Raw genomic sequence first — 16,227 nt, 5'->3', positions numbered from 1 at the left:
GAAATTATAGGTTTGTTAGGGTTTTTTTTTTCCTTTCATTACCTAGTACTGCTCTAACTAGAATGTCAGTTAAAAAAAACCACACACACAAAAGTCCCAGAATGAACACCAGCATCTGGTTCTCTGCAGAGCAAGTAAACCAGCACTGGAGTTTAAAAGTCAATATTATTCTATGGTTTTGTAAAGTAAACATCCAACATAGCACATGAATTGGGTATTAATGACCACAGAAAATACTGGGTAAGTAGTATTACACACAACCATGTATGAACTGTCTGATTCAGACAAAACTGTAGCAAAGTTAGCAGCTATCATCTAAGTTCTTGCTTGAAGAGCAACTGTGTAAGACTGAGGCTTTGCTGCCCTCCTATTACCTGAAGGGTCCTGTCCATCAGCCAACAAGGTAGCAGCACTTTTACTCCTAGCTAGGGAGGCCTGTGTGGGGGCCAGGAGGCGGCTGATTACGCTACTGTCCAGGGGACTGAGCTGGGAGTGACGAGCTGGATGACAGGAACAAATCAAAAAAGATCCAACATGAAATCATATCATGGAAAAGACAAGCAGTACAAAGCAAAGGAAGACTGAGCATTGTTGTAAATCGTAATGGTTTTGGAAGAACAATACTGAAGTCATGGAGGGGGAATTCCAAACTAAAAGCACAGAAGAGTAAAACACTGCAATCTCTCATGTTGCACTTCTTGTTCTTGCCTTGCTTAGTAGAAGTCATTTTAATGTGCAGAGACTGGCACATGTACAACAGAAGTGAATGCTGAATCCAGTCAAAGTATGAGACATTTTTGACTGAGCTCTTCAGAGCTACATTCTCTAGATTGCAGGAAAGGCTGTTTTGAAATAATAAACAGAAGACTTGCAAGTCAAAGCGAGCAGTTATGGTCAAGCATTGCCTGCACACACAGATTCACATGGACAGCACCCATCATTCTCTCATAGAGGAAAGATTCTGAAGCAGAAATAATTTCAACTGTTGGCAACAGTTGCTAAAAAGGAAAGTGTCAGAATTGTTAACTCAGAGGGAAAAACATGTCAGACAAGGTGCTATTCTTCAGGTTTAGGAGGAGTTCCTAGGAAAGAGGTTATTTGTAACCTAGTGGGGAATACACAGACCAAAAGATACTGAAGTGAGAACAGGTTTCTTCCTTCTGCATGTACATGATTTACACCAGCAGCAGGAACAGAGAAGTTGCTTTTAAACTGAATAATGAAAGGGAACTCAAAAAAGCAAAGGTAAGATTTAACTAAAAAGTGAACAGATCAGTGACATTCTTATCATTTCTGACCCTTAAACCTACCAGATCTCAAATAGATTGCTTTCTTAAGCAGAGACATGTTGCTATCTGCTTGCAGTGCCATTTAACAAAGGCCTTCTTAGAGGATTTCTTTTTTTGTCCAGAAGTAAAAATTGAACTTCTACCATTTTATCTTTAACACTGGGTAACTAAAAAGCCATTAAAAAGTCCTAGAAATTTAAGAAGCTAGGAAACCAGTGAAATCAAGCCTATCCAAACTTTAAAGGCTTTAAAAATATTCAGTTTTATGAAACAATCACCTGGTTTTTCTTTCACTTTTTCTAGCTCTGGAGAGGATTGGGGTTTACTACTCATTCTACTCAAAGATGTGCTCCTCTTCTTTTCTGTTCCTCCTAGAGACCAAGCGTAAGGAAGATTATTTTTAACATGATTTTCTAAGTTGCCATCCCATACTTTGCTTTTACTAATCAGCTAAAACCATCAATGTAGCATTACGAAGCACTATTTTTTCATGAGTTAAATGGTTTGGCTACCATTTGTCTACTTTCTCCCCACCCTTCCACTTTTCAGAGGAATAAGGCTGGTTTAGAGACAGTTACCCAATATCTGGCACTGCAATGTGCATAATATTTATGGCACAGTGCACAGACTGCATGAAGGCCTGAGTGAAAACATTTATAATGGAACTGGGATATGGTTTAAAGTCATCTTCAAATATCCCATTTACTGCCTCCAAATTCTCAAAACAAATTGGTTTCTAGCACCTTTCTGTTCCACCTGTGAACCTTTGGGTGCTGACTGCTGGGAATGTGGAGGGACTTTGTTATTCAGTCTGTTTAATGAGGCACTTCTCTTTGTGGTACCTGGAAGTGAAAGTGCATGGATTAATTATGCTGAAAAGCCCAGAGGTCCCCTCCAGCACCTGCCCCACTTCCCTGAGACAGAGAGAGGAATGATTAAGTTGCTTTATAATACTGAATTCTTCAGAAGCAGAAAAACTGGATCAGTGAAGAACTGCTTTATATAAAGCATTATTTCTTTTATTTCTGCACGTTTCTGATCACAGCAGCAGGATGTCAGCCACAACAGATTCTTGTTTGAACTACTGAGGCCATCCTTGGACACCTTTTAAAATACATGAGAATTTTAAAAGACAGTTGCTCACATTCTCTATGAGTATGAGTGAGCCTAGAATTAACACAGAACACAGTGTTTAGTGGAGATACTCCACTGATCCAGGACAAGCATCATCTCATTTCCACATTTTGCTCCTTCACCCTCCCAGGCACACATGCACAACAGAAGCAATCTGGTTCATTCTGTGACTGTATTTAATGTCCTGTGAATTTACCCATCTTTTTACCAAACAAACAGTTCTCCCTAAGTGTCAGATTGAGAGCACAGGATCACTCTAAGTCAACCTCTACATCCTGACCACATAGATCACTTGGAATCCTGTCCAAATTTATTGTATTTCAGGCCACCTGAGAATATTTTCTCCAAAGCGACTAAGAATTCACAAAAGATTTCAGGGTATGACAGTAAGTTTGAAAGCAATCCCAATTAGTTGATAATTAGTGACTTCCTTTGTAAGAGGTTTAATTTGTACTTTACAGCCCTGCTTCTGACTCATATCCAGAGCTGAACCCTGCAGACACATAATACATAAATATAATTTAAAATCACAAGCAGCCTCCAGTGACTCAGAGCCTCTGCCAGTATAAATATAGTCACTGATTTCCCCACCAGGCATACAGTGTATGAGCACAAATTTTTCTGCTGCATCACCTTCCAATGAACCAGCAAAACCACCTTTAGCTGTGTCTGTGTCAGGGATTCTTTCAGCAGTTTGCTTGATCAGAGGCTGCAGACTAGCAGAACACTGCAGCACAGACCTAGCTGAATCTGCTTTTGTATTAAACAGCTTTTAGCTTATTCATCATTTTAGACAAACAGAAAAACAAAAGCAAAAACCTCCATATTTGCGATACAGGCAGGTTCCTATGAAACTCTGGGAAGATTCCAAATAACAAAATCTCATGCTAAAACAAGCCAAAATATGTGCTCTTACAAATAGTTTTTATTTATCTTAACAAGTATATTAGGACAATTCCTTGTCAAAGTTACTTTTTTTCCTTCCCATTGGCAATCAAATGACTGAAGTTATCTAACAGAACAAGGCAAACTTTATTTTTGTACTATTACTATTTTGCTGAAATTTTAGGGTGTGAATTAAGGCATGCAAATCCATAGAGATTATGGGAAATTATCTGTGATTCACCAAGATTCGACTTTAGAAACAGAATTACAGAAATAAAAAATAAAATAACAGTAGCGTTTACCATTGCTCTTCTCCTCTAACAGAGATCACATCAACTGGGTCAAAGCCCTGAACAGTCAAGCTGAATTAACAAATTGCATGAAATGCATCTGAGATCAAAATATGAAGTGAGTCATACAGCAGAGGAGGAGGGAGGAGTTTCACTCCACCTCCTGTCTCCTCCCCAGCCACAGTTGAGCAGTGCCCTGCTCCCAGCAGCCTCACACCCACACTTACTTCGATCTGAGGCATTTAGAAGAGCTGCAGATGACAACAGGCATTTGCTCACGGCAGCCTCTGCCTGTTTGAGGTTGGCTGTGGAGGGTGAGCGTTTGCTGGCTGTGGAGAGAAGTGATAACTTTAGAACTTGCCTTCATACTGAGCCTTTCACATCTTGCTGAGAGCTCACTCTCCAAGTATTACATCCTGAAAGCTATTTCCTCTTTTGTTTGATGAGAAACACAAATGATTTTGTTTTCCTTCAAACAGGCTTGATACCATTAGCACCAGTTGGGACAGGCACAGAAAAAGTAGAGTTTAGTGGAGTCATGCCAGGATTTATGCATATATGTGCAAACCAGGAATTTTCAAACCCTGTGCTCCTAACATGTAAAGACAAAAGCTACTGAGGTTGTCTGTTGTTACCAGACTGGTAAGACGCAGAAAATAGCAACAAAATCTGGAAAATTTCTTTCTTCATTCCTGTCACATAGGTATGTCAAAACCAGTTTTTTAATCACTAGTTAATAAATCCAAACCAAACCAAATTATTTTGGAGGAATAAAAACAAGTCCTAAAGAAAGGCAAGAAAGCATTCCTATTTCTGATTGCTTCACAAAGGTTGCTGTATTTTAGAACTTGCCAATTTTTCTCTAAAAGCTACTCTTAAGTTAATGTTTCCTATCAAATCTGCAATTTTTCAGAAAAAAAACTGCCACAAGTGACATTAATTTTTTTTGGTATGTGTATACAGACACATATACATACATAAAAATCACATCTCGTGTGGCAGAACTGCAAGCTTATTACAAGCAGATAAATACCTGCTTTTTAATTTCAAATAATGTACTTTCAGGATGAACACTACTCCAGAATGTGAAAGCCTTGGAAAAGCACATACCTATTGCTATAGAAACTCAGTAAGCAGAAAACATTAATGTACACAGAGTGGTGCAGACCAGCACAACAAACACAAAATTCTATATATCTAACACAAGTAATCGATTTTACTGACATTCTAGACAGCAAAGATGATTAATCTGAACTCATTAGTGCATAAGTACCAAAGGACACAGCAGCACTACTCACTACAGAGGCAACATCTTTTCCCTTTGCCAGCATGCTACAACAGTCCCTTATAGCCAGAGCCAGGACATAAGGATTCCTATGGACAGCCCCTATGGGAAGCTCTTGTGACAGCAAAGTCCCCATGGGATAAGAGGGAGATCTGAATCTAGTTTAGAAATGAAGATCTGAGCTTAGTGGATGCTTTCCCAACATAACGGAAGGAAAAAAAAAAGGGGCATTTTATGAATGGAGTCTGAGAACTGGGATAACTGAACAGTCTTAAGAGGTTTTATATATGGTAATCAGGAAGCTCATAATTCATGTATTTGGGTGCTTTTGAAGGGGAAGGCTACCCTCTAGTGTCTGCTCTCGAAAAGGAAATCCTGTCTCCTGCCTGAACTCAACTGAGTCCAAGGCCTCCAAACATCACAGAGACACTTCATGCAAATTTCTCTTGGTTCAATTTAGCCCTTCAGCACTTGCATGAAATTTGAGATTTGGTCTATCACCTACTGGGAGCCAGGTACAGAGGTCAATGCTTTTTTGATCAATACATTTGCATGATCAGATGGCTTCAACTTTTTCCTTACCTCACTCACAGAATAGCCTCTGCAAACTTTAAAGCTCCTTTCTCTAGAAAAAAAAGCTTTAGAAGACAGGCAGGATATTCCTGAGCCAGTCAGTCTGGTTATGCAGCTATTTACAAAACACCGTTAGAAAAAGTACCTCAAATATCTTCTTTGGGGGAAAGTTAGAAAACCTCCATCAAGGGGTTTGAAATGCAAGAAGCACACAGCCCACGTGACACCAACTTCTCTATTTTTCTAATGGAAGGGGAAAGCAAACTGCAACAGCAGAGCTGAAGAAAGCATGTCTGTCATGCAGCAGGACTTGGAACTGGGCAAGGAGCTGGGAAACATGGGATCTTAAGAAAATCACTCAGTGAGGAGCTTTCAATCCTCACAGAGTTTCACTGAGAGAGGGTGCTGCAGCATTGCCTGAGGCTGGATAACATTAGGCTACATGAAATAAGATTAGCTGTCTCTCACTTCCTTCCAACTTTCTACTAGGACAAGGAAGATCTTTATTTAGCAAGGAGAGACTCTGGCAGCTCCAGTTCTATTCTAATAGCATGTCTCCAGTCCTGATGCACCTGAACCTCTAGTTCTGCTCAGGAGGCACGACTAAAACATCCCCTTTACCAGGACTGTGATCAAGGATGCTTTATTGCACAGCCTGGACATTTCTCTTGGCAGACCCACACCCTGCTTGCATCTTAGCACTGACAGCAATGCCATTAATGTAAGACGTGACTCTGGGGCTTTCATCCATTTTTATATTTCACCATCAGTGGGATCCCTGCTGTGGTCCCATGAATCACACTCAGCATCCCACAGAACTGCTGATGGCTAGGGAAATGTTCTATTACATGGACTTCACTTTCCAGAGATCACTATCACCCAAAACCTCTGCTCTGCTACTCAATGTTCCTAAATATTACTGTTGACACACCCAGTTCATGGAAGACATATCTGATTCTGCATTTTTTTTGCACAGCACTACAATAGACAAGAACTCCTTTTGTCCTAAAATTATTAAAGAATATTTGAAATCAGTTCCCCAAATGGTTCTCATTTTAAGAAATCGGGCTTTAATCCCAAATCTACCACAGAATTTGATAGTGGAAATATAATATTACATTGAAAATTACTCCAGACATGCAGTTAGAGAAAGTGCACTATTCAGCCACAATGATGTAATGGAGTAGAACTCATATGGTGTCATTTTTCAGAGTAAAAAAAAGGTAATTGTTGTCTTTCCAGAAAATACGCAAATATAAAGCAAAATGGACCATACAAGGATTTTTTAGAAAGCCAGCTGGACTTAAGTATCTGTCCTGGTTTAGGGCAATTTTGGGAGGAAACCTCCAAATGAGGTTCCTCTGGGGAGCAAACCCTAACGGCCCCTCCCCCCAGCCAGTTCGGGAAAAGAACTTCCTTGGAGAAAAGTGGAAAAAACTATTTATTTAACTAACAAAATGCCCACAGGCATAAGGAATGAATAATATGAAACAACAAAACCTCTTGCCGCTCTGAAGAGAGATGGAAAAACTGAGAGAAGCCCTTGCTGTTAGTTAGGTCAGCTGTCTCAGTCTCTTATCAGTCCCAGTCCCTTCGGCACTGAAAAATGCCGAGGTCCAGGCCCCGGTGGGCCACAGGTGCAAGATCCCAGTCGTCCTCTGGGTTCTTCAGTCCAGAGCAGATTTAAACGGTCCCAAGAAAAAAGAAAAAAAAACAGTCCAGGAGGCTTCTTTGCCTCAGCTAGCTAAACTAACTAAAAGGAAAAAAAAATTCTCTCTCCGACCACTGTCTGTACCTCCGACGAACACAACAGAGTCCAGAGAAAAGAATGTAGGAGTGAAGGCTGTTTTCTCAAACAAACTGCGCACTTCTTTCCCTGCTTCGCTCTCAGAACCAGTCTTAAAGGTACAGAACACAATATACAGCACAAACAGAACAGACGATTGGGGATACAAGCATCATAAAGTCACCCTAGGACAGTATTCACATGGCTTGGGTAGATTTTAAATAATGAATAAATAAATCCACAGTTTAAGCACCTATTATTATATCAGGAACATTTGTGTTGGAAGATATTTTATTTTAAATGTGCGTCAGCAGCACTGAAGATCTTCCTCCACAACAGAAAGGACAAACAAGGCTCATTTCCTCACATAAATCAGGAGAGCAAAGAACATTATTTTGTGTTTGTTAGTAGAATAAAACCCAGTGCTTTCTTAAACATGTAAGGCAAATATGATTTCCCAGTTTTAAGGTTAAATGATATTTGGTAGTGTGAGATACAGTAAATGGATTTATATATGTATCCAAGGAATACATGTAAAGCAGATAAACCAACCCAGCCAAACTGGCTGATTTTGGACAAAATTAGGGGCTCATGATGTGCAGGGTTGTTGTAATTCTCTAGGGAAATGGTTTCTCCCTCCTGACCCCCTAGAGTTCCTTACCACTTAGAGTGACCCTTACTTCCTTCTTTGACCCCATTGGCTGTGGTCCAGCTATCTCTCCTCTGAGCTGGGAGGCTATAAATTTTCTCCCCTTCCTTTGCTCGCTCTCTTTCCCCCCTGGAAACTCGAAGAATAAACGTCTGGGACAAAGGTCCCGGGGAAAGGGCCTCTTCTGAGATATCTCACCTCATCCTTGATATAATTCTCTCCAAATCCTCCTAATAACTGAGCTAGTTAAAAGCCCCCAGGATGAGGGCAGGAGAAGGAATATATCACAGGGTAAAGGAAAAGTTAACTAAAATACACATGTAGAAATGCATTTCTCACACCTAGCAGGTGCTTCTAAATAGGGAGTTTCAGTTTACTTTTAGACATTTTAGGAAGTTTAACTAGAAAGTTCTGTATTTTTCTCATTGTAATTGGCTCAGTGCCAGCACAAGGGCATGGATTGGGCTCTGAGTCTAAGTCAAAGCCTCTTGGTGATCTTATTGGCAGCAAGCCAAATTGTCTCTCCTAGAACATTCAGTATTTAAGAAGGAACCCAAAGGGAGTGAGGGGCTTTTTGGAGTGTTTGTAACAGGGTGTCAGGTTTTCTCGGACACCTGTGCTCGGCTTTTCATTTCTTTTCTATAACGTTTGTTATTTTAATATTTTTCTTTATTAAACCTTTTTGATTTACAAAACACCTCTGAAGAGCCATCTCGCTAATTAATTTCAGCCACTTCTCTGCAAAAGCTAGACCCTCAAAGACTGATACATTAGCATGTGGCTTATTAGACTCTGGCCACATGCTAACCTGTATCATACACATGCTTCTGTTGTGTTGCCAGCGTAGTTAAATCATACTCAGTCAGACCTACACTGCATTTTCAAATCTCACTTATCTGTGTCACAGACAGATGCACTGCATTAGTAGCATTGTGGGCAGGCACAGACTCAGGATTCAGATTCAGCTGAGTCTCAGCTGAGAGTTTTCATCTCAATCTAGCTACAAAAAACAATTTTGCTTATTAAACAAATGTATCAGTGATCCAAAGCATTTCTATGAATGGCTCAGTCTGTGCACTGGAAAGTGCCAGAAATCCAATGAAAACACATTTCATGTATAGAATTATCTTTAGATAATTGGGACAGCTCTGATTTTGCAAAACCCTTCACGGACAAAGTATCAAATTGCGCAAGAGACCCATTCCCTTTCACAAAGTTTCACCAAAATATAATTTGATTTTGCAAATGTTACTTCAACTGCTGGTAAATCAAAGCAAGAAGGAAACACACCAAGCCCTACCATGTAGTTTTTGCAAATTAGGAAGCAATGAAACGGTCTGAAATTGCCCTTAAACCCTCCAAATCTTAGACCACTGAACTAATTTATATTCAAATACTTGCCAGTAGGAATTTCTCTTTTCCCTGTGCTGTATCCAGACCTCTTTAAAAACCTAAATACACATAACCTTTCCCTGAAAATTCCCTCAGGATGCCATGACTTAAGCTGTAGTTGAATTAGCTGGGAGGGATAGCCAAAATGAGGGGGGCTGCTTTTTACTTAGGGATCACATTTGTTGCACAGCTGGCCAAGATCCAGGAAAAGATCTATAAGATGGTTTTCCTTACCGTGCAAGGAACTCAAGTTTAAAAGGTTAGTAGTGAGTGTAAAACAACAGAAAAAGAAAATTTTAGAAATCAATATCACCAGTTCCACCTTCATCTGTACTCTGTTGTTCTGAAAAAGGAGGTTTGTAAGCTAGGTCACGAGGTCAAATAGCAAAAAAATGCAAGTTAACCAAAAAATGGGGATGCTGCATATCATAATGACAACTAATACCGAAGCACTTTCAAACACGTTACAAACACACACTCAACCTGACAGAAAATGACAGTACCACACTCAGTACAATTCCACCAATACAGAAGATAGGCTGAATTGAAGCTTTTTTTGATTTATTTTATTCCTGGCCAATAACCTATGTTATTTATTGGTAGTTAAATGGCGGATGAAAAGATCCCTTCCACTGCAATCTTTATTTGCTGGTCTGATTTCAGGATGTTTACAAGCAGAAACAGTTAATTGTGAAACAGGAAATTATCTGAGTTCAAATTAAAGACTGTTAAAATGCATCACCTAATCCAGAATAGAATCCATATTTCAAGAAGCTTGGACTGTCCACTGCATCTCCTTACCCATTTCTGGGCATTCAAATAATCAGTCAGCATTCTGTAACTCCAAGGGTGTGTTTAAAACATTTTAGATGAGATATTAGAGTACAACTGGGTATTTTTGGTTTTCTCACCAGTCTTAGCACTCCATTACATGAACTGCATTTGAAGGACTCTGAATTATCTTAATATTACAAATCATAATTCCCCTTATCTGATGTTTGAGGACTGGCAGTGCTGTCACGTGCCGTATTTCCTGTGGAGCTTCTCTCCAGCTCTTCCCAAGGTCAAAAATAGCTCTAAGTCTGAGCAGCATCTCAGGGCAAGTACAGATATGACACTTTCCCATGAGCTACCCATAGATCCTGCTTTAAGATCCAAGATAGGAAAGGATGCCCAGGTCTCTATGAATAGTGCTGCATCTGCCAGTGTTCACACAGAATATTCTGTGATTTTAGTCCTACTAGAAACAGTGCTGCTTACCTGTTTTGCCTTCTGAGTCTGGAGTTACAGACCCTCCCCATGACCATCTCTTCTGTCGTGTTTCCAGTCTCTGATTCCGTTCCAAGGTGCGATGCAGAACTGCTTCATAGCGCTCCTACCAAACATCACCATGAAGCTTGTAACTGTTAACCACAGCCACACCAGGAAACGAAATACAGACCCCTCCCCCTCGTATGATTTATAATCTGTTTTACCAAGCTTTTGTTACAAAAATTATCATGCAAAGAATGTTGAAGGCAATTAATGGCTTCAAAACACTGCAAACATGATTAGGTTGAGCTAAAGCACAGATAATCTATTCTACTCTTTACTTAAAATAGCCACCAAACAGATTTCCTATTCAGTAAACAGCACTACTTATTTTCTAAATAGGGATGAACCTCAAACTGAGTAAAAGTAATCGGTTACCCTTGAAACTACTTATGTGATGAAGTTATTTCTAAAAGGTGATAAAAATTCTCCATTATAAAATACCAAGTATAAAGTTATTTGTGTTTTCAAAGAACTATATAAACAATGACCCAGGTCTTAACAGACACTGACATGAGAGATGTGATGAAACCAGGAACAGCAAGACATAAAGGCAAAACTGCAAAAGAAGACCAATCATCTTCAGGCCTCAGCAACCATTGCTGACAGGACAAAGGGGGCTGAAAGAAGCTTTTGCTGCTGTCTCCAGAACTAGTAACTGCCAGCAGGGGAGCTTTAGCTCTTGTGCATAATGATGAACTGTAACCATGCTAGACTCTTTCTTGCCAGCCAGGTTTCCACACGTGTCAACAACACATTTCTCTTCTGGAATAGTTATATCCCAAGTGATCTTTTGAAGCGGTATTTGCTGCGGATACACTACAGTAGGATGTCAAGGGAACTCATTATACAGCCATTTCTCCCACCTGGGGACACAAGCCTTTCACCTTCTTTCAACACCATTTCACAACACAAACTAAAAGAGTCACTGTGAAAAACACACAATGTAAATCTGGAAGGAAGGGAGGGTTCTGCTCACTGACAAAAGATAAAACTAAAAGTTTTTGTTTGAAATATAAAGCTTAGCTTCCCCTCTGTTAGAGAAACCTGAACTAGAGTTTACCCAAGGTGCCAAAGTACCCAGAGATTATGTAATCTGTAGACTGTATTTCTGTGCAGGTATCTGCAGTGCAGTAATTCTTCAGTCAGAGTTAAAGACAGGCTTCACTTTACAAATGACAGAAATGAGCTCAAGGTCTCAATACAGTGAGCTGCATAGATGTGCAGAATAACTGAGGAGGTGTGGGGAGACAAATATCTGAATCCTCACCATGGCTACTGGTCTTCAAGTCTTCTAGAACCACCTCCTTTTCCACAGTATTTGCTACTGTGCTGCTGCTTCTACCTTATTAGATGATTAACTAAACGAGACTTGGCTGAATAAGTTAACAATAATGTTGGGGACTATGTATTCTGATGTACTTCTATCTACCAAATGTACAACTGTATATGGTATCTTGCTGGTATCTTTTCCTCGTGTCAGAGTACCAAAGTCAAGATCTATTTTCACTTTCTGATTAAAGGCAAGGTTTAACAGGTCAAATCCATACTGTCTTCCCATCTTCCAGATTCTGCACGTGTAACTCTATGTAGGTCATCTCCAGGGACTGAGTAAAAGACAAGGTTAACACCTCATTGCTAGTCCTTGTCTTCCTTGATTATTCATCCTGGTGGCCACTTAAAACATATCTACCATCCTCAAATCTACATGAATAAATGTAATAAATTTAAAGGTAACACCTTTTTGAAGCATAAGGGATGCTTTTTGCATAGGGTAGATGCTTAAAGAAATGACACTGCACTGGACTGCAGTCACAGCCCACCCAAACATTTCTGTTCTCTAGCAATGTAAACTATTCCATAAAGTTCAAATGTAATATCAATCTGATCATATCCAGGAGCTGATTACAGAAAACCAAACACCAGTGTAGAATACTGCCAGTCAAAAAGGGCAGCAAAGATGGATTGCTAGAACAGTATAACAACGCTGGACTCCAAAGCAACAGCCAGCCAGGCTTATAGGCTCTTCACCAATGACCCGCAGCAAGTTCTTACAACCAGCTTACAAAAGCACAGATGTGTGATGCTTTCATTGTTGACACCCTGGAAATGAACCCTTTCAGAATTTGCACATTTAATATGCACTAACAGAGCTACTTGTCAAAAGATAGAATAACTTCATGTATTTATTTCTGCTATCAGCTTCTATCCATTGAGTGAGTCCCAAACTCAAACACTGCTCTGCCTGTCCATGTGCAGTCAGAGCAAAGGCCAGTGAGAACAGTCACTACACAGTTCAAAGCAGCAAATGACAAATACACAGATAACATCATCACCTTTCATCATACAGGAATGAATTCTGATTTAAAAGAACTAAGAGAATGTGAGTCTCAGGCCACAGCAGGGCTCCAAGGAAGCAAGACACAGAAATAACAGAAGTCTAAGACCTGTCACTCATGCTGATTTACAGACAGGCTCTACAAAGTGCTCTGAAGGCATCTGGAAATCTAGGAATATGGGGTGGGGGTTTTGCTCATGTGAAAAATAGTCAGCGGTCAAAAAGCCACAGCTCCTGAAGTCCTGAGTGCCTCAGCTGTAGCTAACACTCTACAGGGAAGGTGGACATATGCCTACATAGCCCACTGTAGATGTGGAAAACACTTTTATATTCTAACACATTCATCATTTCCCTAAGTTTCTCATTCACACCACTCCAGAGCACGGTAATGTAGGAAAACAATGCAGTTCTTTTAAACTATAGAACTTTGATATGTGTTACCTTTTCCTCCTCTATTTTTTGTTTCCTCTTTTCTTCTACTGCTGCCCTCCGTTGTTCCTCTTTTTGTTTCATTTCTTTTAGCTTTCTCTGTCTTTCTTCTAACTGTTTTTCATACTGGACTCTTGCTTTTCTCTCCTTTTCAAGGATTTGTGTCTCTTTGGCAGCTGCAAGAATATTTTTACAAAAAAATTAAAATCAAACTTAGCCATTCATTGATATTGCAATGCAACTCACAAGCAAGAGACTATCCAAGCAGAATTCTTACCACGTGAAGTGAAAATGTACAGGAAGATGAGCTTCCAGAGGTGGATGACATCACACATGACAACAGACTCATCTTTAATTCTGTCCCCAGGTTGGAAGTGGAATTAGAACTTTGTCTGCCACTAGGCTTTACTGTCTAGACAGGAATATCAGGATATGTATATTCCCTATATTAAGCATACACTTTTCTTATCAACATAATAGTGATGTCTCTGTAAGGAAGCAGTAAATTAAAAATCAAAAAGTAGAATTTTCTATGCTGCATTTTCTTTTAGAACAAAATATAGTAATATTTAAGGCACTGAGTGACAAGATGGGAAGACCCTACAGTTCCTGCATCGGAGTTCAAAATAGTTATATCACTATTCTCTGCAGCCTCCACCAAGGAACAGCTGTGTACAGTTCAACAAGAAGCCTCAGGTCCTGTGACACAAAGCTAGAATGCACAGGGTATTTTCCATGGCCAGACAGATGAAATGAACCAAGAGACCAGATAATCACACCAACAATGCACAGGCAGCATCTACACACAGGGCCCCAAAATATTTCTGAATTTTATATGCATCATACTACCCTGTTCCCATATTAGGATAACACAATAATTCCTGTTGTTGTGGGTCTTTGCTTTTATGTTGAGAAACAAACATGCAGCTGAGAGAGACATCTCTCCTCACAAGCTGGGAGCCCAAGATCCATGACTGCAGGGCACACTGTGAGCCTTTCATCTCCTGCTACACACACATGCACTGATTCACATCACAAACAGCATAAAGCTGGGCAATAGTTTTCTGCTGTTCTTTAGTCTCAGATTCCCTGCTAAGATAAAGTTTATATTGCTGACACTTCAATATAGGAGTCATTTCAGTGTGCTGGGAAACAAGGGAAGCAATGTTCAAGGCAAATAAGCCATGCAAGTAGCTAAATATTTTTTGGTTTTCTCTGAATCAGCATTCTCCAAAAGTCAGTCTTCAGGGCTATAGGAAGGAGTTCTAAGCTAAAAGTTTTATTTTTGAAAGTGTTTTTGTTAAGGCTTTCAATAAGGAATCAGCTAAATTTGCTGGGTAATCACTAGGAAATAGAAGGTCAGAAGTGACATAGAGCTTCAACAAGCTACAGCTCTCTACAGTGTTTTCCTCTCAAATCCAAAACTTCTTCATTCAGGTTCACAGATGGACACTGATACAAGACCAAGAGCAGACCTTGTGTCTTGTCCCCAGCATACTGACAAAAAGTGACAGAACCTGGAGTAAGTGGGACAGTAATTCCTTTAACAGAAATATTTTAGAAAATTATATTTTAAGTGAAACGTGAAACATGAAAATACCATGTTGCTTTTCCCGCTCTTCTCTACGCTCCCTGGCCAGTCTTTGCCTTTCTTCTGTTCTTAGCATGGAACCATCTATCACTGTCAAAACAAAAATCAAAGACACATAATTGTCAATGAATTTGAACATTCAAATTTAAATTGAAAGTCAAAAGTCTTTACTATCAAAAGGAGAATGAAACTTCCTGAAAGATGCACACACCACCAAATCACTGCACACTCTATATAGAGATTAAAGATACTATCTGAAAAATTCATAGAAAGCTGAACATCCTCCTTTTCTCCCTTTCCATTCCCTCACAATACTATTTTTAATAGGTGCAAGAGAAAGCAGACATCATATTAAAGGCTCAATATGTATAGTCAAAAGAAAGCCTAAGAAGTCAGACATGTGAGAACATACCCTATTCCAAATTCAGCTCTGATCCTCATTCTTGTACATATTAACTCCCATGAACAAGAATGACAGGAATTTAGGAAAGTGTCATCTGGGAACAGATAGTTCACCTGTCATGATAAATTCAGAGCACTGTAGGACAGCTCATTTGCAGACTAAGCAGAATCAAGACTTAAGCAGTCTTTGCAGGTATAAAAACTTGAATTTCAGCAAGAAGTGAGCCGGTAACTTGCCCAGTTACCATCGTTTATCTTTGTTGTCATGCCCTGCTTACAAGACAGGCAACTTCAACTGAATTCTGAGCCAGTCAAAAGCAGAAAACTGTCATCAAAACCAGACCTACAAACCATCTACCAGGTGCTCTGATGCTTCCTGAAGAAAGAGCACCAAACCTCTCTAAATATGTTCTTTTCAATCCCTACTAACTCTCCCTTGTGAGCCCAGCACTTCATTAAGAGCAATGACTTGTAATTATACCTGGTTTAGTTGCTGTCTTTATTGAGGTTTGGACTGAAAGAGGGCTAATGCCACTTTGGCTTCTTCTTTCTTCTGCTATGGCTTGGGCTGCAGCAACTGTGAGAAAGAATCAATCCACATGAAAAGCTCTACACCTGAAACTCATGAAATAAATACCTAAAATAAATACATAAAATTCTATTTGAGGGTGCTGATGCTTTAATTAAAAAACTAACCGGGGGCTGCTCAACTTGTAAGGAAAAACTTGTCAAATGAGACTTGAGACCTGGCATAGCTTTTCATTGTAAAAACATTTACCAAACCTTATGTTTTAAGACTATAAAGTTTCAAAGATCAAACTTATTTAATAACTCTTCTAAGACAAACCCCATTATTTTGCAAAGTTGTCTGAC

The 16,227-nt window shown here is 39.6% G+C and overlaps 1 protein-coding gene across 1 annotated transcript in view; it reads right to left on the bottom strand.

The window, feature by feature from the left end:
• LOC310922147 (uncharacterized protein) overlaps positions 1-16,227 on the bottom strand; it is a 52,983-nt gene that overhangs the window by 23,793 nt on the left and 12,963 nt on the right. Inside the window, 9 exon segments of the mRNA XM_083882549.1 lie at positions 375-500; positions 1,568-1,660; positions 2,033-2,131; positions 3,826-3,927; positions 9,606-9,626; positions 10,544-10,658; positions 13,374-13,537; positions 14,962-15,042; positions 15,836-15,931. Of these exon segments, the coding sequence (XP_083738675.1) occupies positions 375-500; positions 1,568-1,660; positions 2,033-2,131; positions 3,826-3,927; positions 9,606-9,626; positions 10,544-10,658; positions 13,374-13,537; positions 14,962-15,042; positions 15,836-15,931 (897 nt within the window).

This window comes from Zosterops lateralis, assembly GCF_965231275.1.
Source record: "Zosterops lateralis genome assembly, chromosome: W".
Taxonomy (NCBI): domain Eukaryota; kingdom Metazoa; phylum Chordata; class Aves; order Passeriformes; family Zosteropidae; genus Zosterops; species Zosterops lateralis.
Note: the sequence above shows the minus strand (reverse complement) of the source record. Positions and strands in the feature narration are given on the sequence as shown.